General features: G+C 41.5%; 1 protein-coding gene across 2 annotated transcripts in view; it reads right to left on the bottom strand.

Moving 5' to 3' along the window:
- The window catches only part of LOC128623962 (nuclear factor of activated T-cells, cytoplasmic 1-like), a 63,082-nt gene extending 54,765 nt beyond the window's left edge, over positions 1-8,317 (bottom strand). Inside the window, exons 1-3 of one of the 2 annotated variants that reach the window (XM_053651185.1) lie at positions 7,953-8,317; positions 2,327-3,311; positions 966-1,125 (exon numbers count right to left, since the gene is read on the bottom strand). In XM_053651185.1, the coding sequence (XP_053507160.1) occupies positions 966-1,125; positions 2,327-3,311; positions 7,953-8,076 (1,269 nt within the window). In that variant the 5' untranslated portion in view covers positions 8,077-8,317. Of the gene's footprint in view, positions 1-965; positions 1,126-2,326; positions 3,312-4,467; positions 7,004-7,952 lie in introns of those variants that run through there. The other variant, XM_053651186.1, reaches the window with a different exon arrangement.
- Positions 8,318-12,874: the final 4,557 nt, after the last annotated feature.

The following is a 12,874-nucleotide window of genomic DNA, read 5'->3' as shown; positions in this document are numbered from 1 at the left end:
TCTCTCTTTTTCTTTCTGTCACTCTCAAATGCACGCCTGCCCTTATTGAAAAGCTCTGATGGTCAGCCAGCAAAACTGGCCCTGTCAAGACGTTTTATACAGAAAAGAACAAGGAGAAAGTCATGTGCAATAAAACTGTGTTTCTTCATCGCAGAGTAAATGCAGTGCTCATTCCAGTTCCAGGATCCTTAATTACATGTTTAATTACATTTTTAAATCTCTCAAAAGATAAGTAATGTCTTTGTTATAAGTAAAAGATAAGTAACGCGTTTGTCATTGTTAATAGTTAAGGCACTTTTGCGTCGTTTTCCCAGTCATACTCTATAAATGAGGTGTATTTTCTTTTAAAGTTCTCGGCATGTGAATCTGGAACGATTGACAGTTGTGTAAGTGTTTTTAACTCTCCGATATGAACCCCTCAGACACCCTGGAAGCCCCGCCCTCTTCCCAGTTTCACATTCGTAATATCTCCTCTCGGTTTTCCTGCCTGGCCTCGTTAATTCATTAATGTGACTTAATGTGACATTCTATAAATGCCTATTTAACCTAACCACATAACTATATAGTTATCATCAGTTAGCTTAATAACACTTAATAACAAATCATTGTAACGGTAATAAATAATTAGAACTTGATTTGAGATGCTGTTTGCTCAACTGAAGCCTATAAACAGCGCAGTCAAGCCTGTCACAGTCATAACTGAAGTTTACGGATATATATATATATATATATATATATATATATATATATATATATATATATATATATATATATGTACATATATATATATGGGGTTATATGTAAATTTTTCGACTTTCAGAAAAGCTTTTTTCCATCAAGTGACTGGTGGTTACTACCCCCCCCCTCCCCCCAGGCTTGTGATTAGCTGAATGAGGTGGATTAGACAAATTTCAGTAAGGTTATATTGTAAGGTTTTCTAGATAGTGGAAGAAAGGTTAGCATACCTGCACCACAGGGTGCCCTCCTGACAGAGCCTTCACTGCCCCTCGGCTGCCCTCCGTCTCATAGTGGGCACGGTGGTGAGATTTGGGCTGCACCTCGATCTGCAGATTGTAAGGGCCTGAGCAGGACGGCAGCTGCCAATCAAGAGCCGGCAGAGACGGGCTGCCAAATTAGAGGACAGAACACTTCGTCAAGATTTATGGATTACACACACACTCACAGACCCCGTCTTGCAGGCATTAATCGGATGAGTGAAACCAGATTTTCGGCCTGCTCTGGCAAGCGTTTGGGATCCGGACCCCTCCGTTTCATCATTGTCTCTAATCTAATCTGTTGTCGTCACAGCCTGACATACTTAATTTCCAAAGTCTGGCAGCTAATTGTGGACGTTTTTTTTTTTTTTCTTCTTCTTCTTCTTTTAGAAGAATTAATGACAAAAGCATGTGTTCCATTTAAAGTCTTCCATGCATTCTATCACGGTCTGACAGCTCATCAGTCCGGGTCTCCACGAAAGCGCTTGTGCTTTTAAGTGGATGAAATTGGTTCCACCGAAATGATGGTATAATATCAGTTCAGAAAACGCCTTTCTTTTTTTTTTTAAAACTGTGTTTTGTTTTGCGCTTGTGAATGTTGATTCTCCGTTGTCCAGATAGGACACATTCCCACGTGAAAACACACGTCGACGGAACAACATTTCAGCACACCCGGATGCCTGGACGATGCAACCTAAAGCAACACAATCTCAGGCATCCTCTTGGAACTTTTGGTGTGTTTGCTGACCCAAAACGAACCGGCTTCCCTCTGTACTTTTATCTGTGTTTTTATCTGCCTTTTATCAGCCTAATGCGTCTGAGAGGGAAGGAGAATCTGCAGCCAGCGCCACCAGCACTGACACCATCACTTCCTGTTCCACACTATCACCCTCAAACACTTGATTTCCGGCAGGAAAGTGTGCCGGCGGAGGAAAGTGCGTACACGCATACACACTTGTGCACTATGACCACAGGCGGACCGAGAGGCCTGTTAAAAACAGTAAAAACAACAAAATAATAAAATCGTGTGTTAGCGAGTGTTTGTGTCGAGGTTGCTATGGGAACTAGTCCACAATCCATTGCGCCACCCTTCGAAAAGTGATTCATGAAATACGTATGAACTTTCTGCCTTCGGTCTCCTACTGCTATGACTACTCTTAGAATATATAAACTAGTTTTATATAAGATACCAAGGAGGAGACTTTGTAGTACGTTATAATCTACATGTAAACACAAATAAATCACTCAAGATCTATAGCCATGTGCTTGAAGCCTGTGTGTCAATAAACCTAACATCAAATATTTAAATAGATCAGGAATTTTTCTTGTACCTGAGGTAAGGTTTGGGCTTGGGCCACGAGTATGGGTGAGGAGGAACATCCAGGAATCCTGAGCAATAGCTCTCCTTCTTGAATGGCATACGGTTTGAGTTGGTATAGTCCTCCTGGCCGAGATCCGTGCCTGGATCGTCGTTTGCCGGCTCCACCTTCAGGCTCATGCTGGAATTGTGCTCTACGCTGGTCTTCCGGCTCTTGTTGGGAACACCATCCCCGAGATCGGGTAAGCCGTCTGTACTGAGGGCGTTGATGGCTGCCACGATGGCTGAATTGGTGTACTGGTTAGTGGTTCCCAGCCAGTTTTCTTCAAGCCTTGGTGAACCCTGAGGTGAAGCCCCGGGCGAGTGGTTGGGCGAGATGCCTGATGCGTGCCCATAAGGGGTGCCGTTGAAGCTATACTTCCGCTTGCCATGACTTCCGATGTCATCGTTGGGGGAGGTGGAAGGGGAGTGACGAGGGGATGGACCAGGGGCATGCCCATGAGGGGGGCAAGACAGCATAGAAATGGATGTGCCTTTGGGCGAGACACAGGGCGATTGCCAGGGTGAGTTCTGGGGTGAATTTTCATAGTTGTAGAAACCAGACTCATATGAAGCCTCAGAGTTGCAGCTACTTGCTGGACTCAGACTGCTTGGGTCACGGTACCCATCAGCACTGGGCAAGGTCAAGGTCACGATATTGACTCGCTTAGCCACAGGGCCCATGGTCCCACTCTCCTCCACCTCTTCCTCAGGCATCTGGCCATAAGTAGTGATCTCAATGCGTGGCCTTTCCAAAGGGGGTGCGCCATTGGGACGGAGCCCAGGGAAGTAGTAGTTCGGAGCCATGGCGCTCTCGTGGAGTCCGTAGCTCGCTTGGTGGCATGATGAGACTGAAATAACGGGGCTTGATTGAAGACTGTGGTACTGAGATGCCAAGCAGGGATTGGCCATGCCAAGTGGGAGAGACAGACTCACATTTGGCGTGTAGCTAAAAGCCTCTGCAAGGACAAAAGAAGAAGATGCTGATGAGTAAACTACAAAAGCTCAACATCTGGCACATCTATTACTGCAAGTGAAAGAAAGCAGCACCACGGAGGCTTACTTCAAAATCTACTCTGAGGCATGAAAAACTTTGCATGAGGTAACATATGGAAAGTAACAAATGTTTAAGGTTAGCTCAAGGGGATGAGTAAGGTTAGCTTATAGTCTTAAATCATAGAAATACAACAAATTACTCTCGCTTCTTTGAGTTCTTTTAATTAAAAAAACAAAAAAGGGGTTTGTGCAAAAAGTACCAAGGATAGAACCAGAAACTCCAACAACCGTCCAGTGATCATTGATCATTTGTACCAGTTATTTTAATGCCTTCGTTTACTTAATGTAACGATTTCACTGGTTTAAAGGACAACAAAATGCGCCAAAAAAATAAAAATGTCCTCATCGTGACCCTATCTTCATACCCATTCAGGTTTCTAAAGAAAACACTGCGTTCTGTTTGAGCAGCGATGCTTTTTTTTGTGGCCGTCCCCTTCACCTCAATCTATATTTGCTAACTGAAGCGGTATGCAACCAGGACACCACGTGAAATGATGAACCTGTCATGCACCACAGAATGCGTGGGCAGACTGACTAAATTTAGTGTGTGACAGACTATTTCCAGAAGCAGATGCACCGAAAAAAAATAGCTGTCACTCTTGAATAGACTTTGCGGTTTATAAAAAAAAAAAATAAATAAATAAAAAAAAAATCGAATTTTTTTTTTAAAGCAATCTGATTTATATAAGAATTTCTCTCTCTCTCTCTCTCTCTCTCTCTCTCTCTTTCTCTCTCTCTCTCTCACACACACACCAGCATAACTCAAAGAACACTTTTGTATCGAATTAATCTGAATGAAATGGTTACCAAATTTGTCATATTTGAATGAAACATACCAAATTGTTTAGCAAATTTGAATAAAACATGCAAATTTTTGTATTTATTTCCAGTGTAAACGCACTCAATATCACCTTTTACACAGATAAATAAACTAATGAGACACTATATATTTTTATGTCTATCAAACGAGAAAAAATATATTCACTCATAGACACTTTACACATACACATACATGTTCACACACACACACACACACACACTGCCACCTGCCCAACACACCTCTCTCCATTTCCATCTCTCTGCCTCGGCTGCCGTACTCAAACAGAAAGCTGAAATCGAATTCGGGCTCTTTATGGCCGGATCCCATCTTCGGTGTCTCCAGGAAGGAGTGTTTAAGCGCCGCTGTGTATCAGCAGCTCCTCTAGCAGAGCAGAGCAGTGGCTTTTGACATCCTGTTCAGTCACACCAGAGCTCTTATCTCTTCCTTACTCTCATAAAAAAAAAAAAAAAACACCTGCCGCCTCATTCTGAGGGTTCTCTCACAGACAGATCCGCCCCTTACTAGTTCCTTTTTCGACTACTTTGAGGCACTCTGTGATTCACACACACACACACACACACACACACACACACACGCTCTGCAGAAAAGAGTAGCAGGTACGTCTGCAGAAGTTGCGTACATGCACACGGGGGTTTTCTCTTCTCGTGGCATGGCTTGTTTGCATTTCAGGCTCAGCGGAGTCGCTTGACAGGAAAGTGAGCGACTGTAGATTGTGTTACCGTCCACCACGCGCATGAATGCATGGTCAGATAAAGCAGAAGTCGCCCCTATTGATGGAATTTTACCTTATGCAAAGTGTCCACATGTGCAACCTACAGGAGAGTCTGGAGTTGATGTTTTTTTTTTTTTAAACACTCACTCACTGGCCTGAGTTGGGGAGAGTCAGCCTCTTAATTGTGTGTCTGGTGGAATTATGGGTATAAGAGACAGAGGTTTGGGCAAAAACATGGGAAGAGGGGTGCAGAAAACTGCCGTCGTCAGCAGGCTGAAGAGCTGAGAGGACACACACACACACACACACACACACATGTGGGCTCAAGTGCTGAGGCGACACACATGCATACCCAAACCAAGCAGTCTGCTATCAATTATGAGGCTTAAAAGCAGAGGGCTGCAACGAATAATCATGCTCCCCTCACCACAGTAATGCAATCCCCCAAACCGCACAGACAGACAGAAGGAACCCCAAATCGACGCACAGCCCATGACATCAGTGCGCTTTAGTTACTGGAGTAAGCATACGAGATGGAGATCCATCATCCATCATGAACTCCCTGATACACATTCCCGTATCACCGACGGCGAGCTTTCGTCTCCTAACAAATGATGCACTCCTGATCCCGACTGAACTCACACACTTGAGTAAAACATTTTAAAAAAAAAAAAAAGAAACAGAAAGAAAACTGAGGCAGCAATCTTGCAACATATTGATGCAACTATCACAGGGACGGGCGATTCTATTCGTGGCCATAACAGCTGCGCTCTGGTGCAACGACAACAACAACAACAACAAAACTCTTAGGTGTTACAACGGACTGCTTGTGGTTTCAAGACTGACATGATGTGAGAAAGACGCAACGCATTAACAAGTACACAGCAAGGCTTGATCAAAAGCCACACCTTCTAGAATGCTAGAATACTATTCTATTCATTTCTATTCTGTTTCAAAGTAACTAGCTTGTCAAGGTCCTACCGATAAGGCATTATTTAACTCACTGGGTTTCAGATATCAGCCCAGAAATCAGTCAATAAACATATAAACGTTTAAAATTCTACTAAAGGCATGAACATGAAATTCATACAAATATTCTATTCTATTCTATTCTTCTTCAAAGTCAATATATTGGCACTGGGTGTATTAGGTTTCAGTAGTGATACTGCATTAATAAAGTAATTGACAGGAAATTAATACAGACTGCATCTCTATTCTATTCTATTCAATTCTATTCTGTTTTAGAGTAGACATACTGACCTACTCTTTTTAGGTTACAATGCCCATTAGGCATTTGACTTTTACTAAAGGCATCAACAGAAAATTAACACAAATTGCATTTCTATTCTATTCAATTCGATTCTGTTTTAGAGTAAATATATTGACCTACTCTTTTTAGGTTACAATGCCCATTAGGCATTTGACTATTACTAAAGGCATCAATAGAAAATTAACACAAATTGCATCTCTATTCTATTCTATAGTAAATATATTAACCTGCTCTTTTTAGGATACAATCTTGATCATGCATTTGACTTTTACTAAAAGCATCAACTGCAAATCAACACAAATTCTATTCTATTCTATTCTCTTTTAGAGTAAATATATTGACCTACTCTTTTTAGGTTACGATGTCCATTAGGCACTTGCCTTTTACTAAAGATGTCAATAGGAAATGAACACAAACCGCATCTCTATTCTATTCTATTCGATTCTATTCAGTTTTAAAGTAAGTATATTGACCTACTCTTTTTAGGTTACAATGCCCATTAGGCATTTGACTTTTACTAAAAGCATCAACAGAAAATTAACACAAATTGCATCTCTATTCTATAGTAAATATATTAACCTGCTCTTTTTAATTTACAATATTGATCATGCATTTGACTTTTATTAAAGGCATCAACAAATTCTATACTATTCTATTCTATTCTATTCTATCGTCCCATTACAGGACATGTCAATCGAGTTACTTCGAAAGGACAGATTACATTATTGATAACACATTTGACTAACTTGCATTTCAGATGTCTGTCCAATAATAATAATAATAATAATAATAATAATAATAATAATAAATCTCATTCAACTAAAGGCATCAACGTGAAATTCATACAAACTCACATCTCTATTCAATTCTATCCTTTTTCAGGCTGCTTTAATGGAATGACAATATTACCATATTTGCCAAAGCATTTCATTCCACAAGACATGAGAGAATCCTTCAGTCAATAACACCTCGTTTACAGTTCTACCGAAAACTTCAGTATAAAACTTCATGCAAACTTTATGCCTGTTTTAATTTCATCATCTCAAAACATCTTTATTAGTATTAGCAGTGTTGATGTACAGTGTTGCCAAGACACGAGTCGATTAATCAGTGAATAAGAAAGCATCTGCGATTCTCCTGAAGCAATGTTCAGGAATCTATGGCTTTAGATTTGACGTGGATTCTACTGTATTTATTTTTTTCCATTCAAATCGACTTTTTAGGAAAGGAGCGTATTGTGTTACTGGGTTAGGGTTAGGATTAGGGTTAGGGTTAGGGTTAGTGTGTTTAAATAACTCCACTTCAGATATGAGTCCATTCACCAGACAGTAAAATGCTACAGTAGATAGAGATGATTCTACTCTAAGCATCACTATGAGTGTGCATATAAAGGGTGGGTGTGTGCTATATAGTTTTATTCTGAATTTCTGTATTCTTCTGTAAAGCACTACCAAAGTGTGGAGTCTACTATAGAAAATTTATGTCTATTCCTTTCTCCTGTATTGTCCAATAGAATCCAAGTTGCATCATTAGACTATTGAAATGTGCAAATCACTATTAAGTCTGTTTATTGTAATTCTTATAATAATGATAATAATAATAATGATAATAATAATAATTCAAACACAGTGCATCAGGTTGAGCTAAAGCAGGTTATATACAACGAGCACAGCGCGCGCGCGCACACACACGCACACACACACACACACGCACACACACACCTTCTTCCGCAGACTTCATGCTGAACTGAGCGGAGCAGCAGAGCTCGGGTCCTCTCCGTTTGCCCAAAGCCGGCCGTGTGAAGTTGGCGCTCGAATCGGGACGCGTGCACGCAGGCGCGGGCATTCACCCTCTCGACACGGGAGCGCGCAAACTTTCCAACACAAATAATAATGATAATAATAATAAAAAAAGAATAAAAATCACACGGGCGCAACTGTGAACGCTGGGCGAGATCAGTGTAAACTGTGCATCCCGATCCGGTCCGCTGCGTGCGTGTTACGCGTTTCGTTAGGAGCGCAGCGCGTCAGGCATCAGTCACTCCGCACGCGCTCTGTCGCATCTCATAGTGAAGCCCTCCGTGGGTTTTTTTTTTTTTAATTATTATTATTATTATTATTATTACCGGCGTTGTGTGACGCGACTATTTACGGAGCTCCCGCACCGCGCTGTATTTAAACCTGGAAAATACCCTCCTACTCCACCTCCCCTACCCCGCCCGCCTCCCGAATCCCACGCGCCGCCCTCCGGTCGCGCCCCCCGGCAGCCTCTCAGCGGCGGGAATCTCTCCGAGAAGGGATTCCGCCTGCGCACATCATGATTTCTGGACGGATTGTTGCCACGTCCGTGACACGGCAAGCTATTAGTAATGATTTATTATAATATTTTAAATGTATATATATATATTACTCTTACCTTTATTTTGCACAAGCGTATTATCATTATGCACACTGATGCATGCTGAAATCATTCCCTATAGTTCCCTCAAGCCATGTCAAATAATCTTGCTTTTTTTTGTTTGTTTCTGAATATTGCCTTTTTTCCTTTTTTAAAAAAACTATTTTGCACACAGAGGCACTTGATTTAATCGAGGTATTCCTCTTATTTACTCATCTACTGTACAGTGTCTGCTTTACATGCTCAAGATCACAGTGGATCTGGGAATACTGGGTACAAGGCAGGTACACACCATATCAGGGTTTAGATCCAGAGCCTATACTGGGAATACTGGGCACGAGGCAGGTACACGCCGTGTCAGGGTTTAGATCCAGAGGCTATACTGGGAATACTGGGTACAAGGCAGGTACACACCATGTCAGGGTTTAGATCCAGAGCCTATACTGGGAATACTGGGCACGAGGCAGGTACACACCATGTCAGGGTTTAGATCCAGAGCCTATACTGGGAATACTGGGCATGAGGCAGATACACGCTGTGTCAGGGTTTAGATCTGGAGCCTATTACGGGAATACTGGGCATGAGGTAGGTACACACCCTGTCAGGGTTTAGATCCGGTGCCTATACTGGGAATACTGGTAGGCCAGTATTCGTCAGGCCACTCATATGCAAATGATATTACAATAGTCATGCTTTCAATTTGCATACAATTTTCATGCCACATTTACAAAACATGGGTTATGCCCTCAAAGTACACAAATACACCTTTATTTTTTCTGCACTACTGCACCGATGGCAGTACAGAGGTGCAGCAGGTAGTGTTGCTCTTTCAGGGTCCCCGGTTCAATCCGATCCTCAGGTTACAAACATGTCATGTTCTTCCCTTGTTCTTGTCCACACTTCAGGTATTGACGACCCTAAGTTGTTGCCAGGTGTGAACGTGTGTGTGCACGGAGCCCTGCGATTGACGAGTGTCCCGTTTGGCATGTACTCTCACCTTGAGCCCAGCGTTCCCAGGATCGGCTCCGGATCCACCCTGACCCTGACCAGGATAAAGCACTTGAAGATGAATGAAGGGTTCTGACTGAAATATCTCAATCGCAGAAACCTATTCGGGAACTGTCGATCTAGTCTTGGGTGGAATTCCAGGACGTGTTTTAGTTTCAGCTCTGGAATACGTTCTCTTCTGTGGACTAGAAAGCACTGGTGGTTAAGATTAAAATCACTTGAGACTTGGCAAAGATTTGCGAGGGTTACTGCGAGATTGTTCTGTTCTGTTCTAATCCTGCTCGGATTGCTTCGATGTCTGCGGTGACACTGACGACTCATCTAGAGCATGTTTCCCTTGTAGCAAGGGAAACTTTGGTTTCGTTAGACATTCCGAAAAGCACAGAGCTGTGAAGAGAGCAATTGATATTTTCCATTCTAATATCATGAAACGGTTTCCTTGTGTTTAGGGATGAGCTGAGCAACCACATTGCAAGAAATCTTCTAGTCACAACGTCTTCTAGTTCTGAATCAGTCTAAGATTGTAATCTGATCGCGGTCCTCCGTTTCTGATGCTCGTGCGATAAGAGCCCTCGGTGCAGAAGAGCGTCGAAGGGTGTTGTGCGTTCGGCGCCATGAGGGCGTAATTAGCGCTCGTCTGACTAATAGAGTAGTTCATTCAGAATTTGCATCAAAGGTCTGAAAAGAGCGCTGGCATGTAAGGCAGAGAGGGATCATCATCTTGTAACGATACATCCGCAGCCATTAGGAGCGAGAGTGCACTCTCAGAACATACACACCACCACTCTCGGAGCTCGTATTTGCTTTTTGGATGCAGCTGCATTCCACAAGCTCATTTGCTTACAGGGAATGAGGCTTTCAATGCAAAAAAAAAAATGTGTGTCAGATTTGCTGTAGTGTACAAGCGTCTAAGAAAAGGAGCTGAAGTTTATATAATGCTGATGAGTTTTTATTTATCACATATATACAGTGAAATTCTTTTCTTCGCATGTTAGGGTCAGAGTGCAGGGTCAGCCATGATACAGCGCCCCCTGGAGCAGAGGGAGTTAAGGGCCTTGCTCAAGGGCCCAACAGTGGCAGCTTCGCAGTGCTGGGGCTTGAACCCCTGACCTCCTGATCAGTAACTCAGAGCCTTAACCACAAAGCCACCGTTGCCCCTTTATATAAACCTTGATATCACTCCAGTGCCGTTATTCACATCAACGAGACTACAGTCTAGGTTCCATCTAGCATCTACTATAGAGCCATAAAGGGTCAACTCTTCCGTAAAATGGTTTCCAAGTGGAGCCCCTTTAGAAAACTCCAGAAACCATACAGAACCTTCATCCAGAAATTTCATCACGTCTAAATAAACAGTATTTAAACCACGCTGTTCAGTTCTGTATTCTGATTGGTCGGAAGGTGTTCTATAGAAGCAGCTCTCATGGTAATGCCACTGCAAATGACAGGTTGACGTTAAGGCACTCGTTCTAATACATTATTGTTTCTATAGTAACAGCCTATACACATGGACTTGTATCGCTGATGCTCCAAATAATCCATGACGGATAATACACTGCTTAAAGAAGTGTTGTAATTGATATTTATATTAATAAATGACAAATATATTTGATATTTGATATATAGAGCTGCTATAACACAAGTTATAACCATTACTATACCTTTCTTCCCCCAAACAAGCACAAACTATAATGTAACAATGTATAATAACATATAGTGTATATATTTAATTATGTAATAACATATAGTGTCAATTTGCTGTGGTATAAGAGGAATAACACACTTCAGAACATGCTTTTATTATAAAATAATCAACTTCAGTGACTCCGCTTCACATCGGGCCACGTCATAGCACTCAATCGGTGATTATTTTCCTATAACGACATGTCCCCAAGGGTTTTATTAATGAAATGTCTAAATGGATAGCTCACATACATAAATGTAGAGGTTTTTTTTGGTATCTCACAATACACAGCATGAGCACCCAAACCTTTCAAAGTTCTTTCTTCTTTCAGAGTTTAGCTCTTAATCTAACACACATGATCCAGCTAACCAAAGCCTTCAGTGGCATCTAAATATTAGAGCCAGGTGTACTAGAGCTAATTTCTGGCCACGTGGTAGATCTACAGGAATGGGGTTGGGTACTGCTTAGATGCTCACTGCTAAAAACAAAAAAACAAAAAAAACCCAAAACAATACATTTTCACTCACAGACAGTTTTGGTTGTTGTTGTAAAAATGCCTTTCTAGTCATGACAATAATTGTTTTTTTTTGTTGTTTTTTTTAAAAAATTGTATGTACTGGATTGTAAAGATTGCGAAGTAACACCTCAAATCAAACACTTTTACAAACCGACAAAAGTCTTTAATCCTGGATTACATCACAATACTCGGTCATGGCGTTCATTAAAACTTAATCCAGTGAGCGAAAAATGCTAGTTTCATTAGCCATGGTTCTAAAAATGCATATCGAAGTGCAAGGATGGAAGTAGGCAGTATTTCAGACCAGTGACAAATTTCCTCCTGAGGCCATAATTCATAGACGAGCCACATATGCCTTGGTGTGCTCACACACACACACACACACACACACACACCGTACTCTCATACACATGCACATATTTACAGTAACCGCAATTTGTCTGTGGAGGGCATGAATGACATGACTCATTCTTGCTGTGATTTGCAAGCAAGAAATGATCAGTCTTACTTTTGTGTTGTCTTAATGTCAGACCTTTTGGCAGTTCTAATGTGGTTTCTTAAACACACACACACACACACACACACACACACAGTTTGTGGATATATTGGTTTGTCTTCTGTCAAATATGTATACTCTTAGAAAAAGGCTTCTTTGTATAAAGGGTTATTAGGCTCCTCAATGACTTCTAGTTTGGAACCCTTTCTGATAGGGTTCTAAGGAACTAAGGGTTCCTTCAGAACCACAACTGAAGAACTCTTCCAGATTTGACCTTTATTTTTTTTTTATACGAGTATCATTCTTGAACTATTCTCACTACTTGAAGTGTCCAATATGAAAAATTAGCCTTCTGCCTGAAAGGTTCCTCAAGCATAGTTCCACAAAGCATGAAGAAATCAAATTCGATGTCACTGTCAGGGCTTGTAGTAATAGCAAAATAAAGTTATAGCAAAATAGTTTTTTTGGTAGCAGAAGGCTGATACAAGGAAGAAATTCTGTAACAGTGAGTCACGTCTCGATCAAAAATCCTTTCAGTCTT

This window comes from Ictalurus furcatus, chromosome 20 (assembly GCF_023375685.1).
Source record: "Ictalurus furcatus strain D&B chromosome 20, Billie_1.0, whole genome shotgun sequence".
NCBI classification, from domain to species: Eukaryota; Metazoa; Chordata; class Actinopteri; order Siluriformes; family Ictaluridae; genus Ictalurus; species Ictalurus furcatus.
Note: the sequence above shows the minus strand (reverse complement) of the source record. Positions and strands in the feature narration are given on the sequence as shown.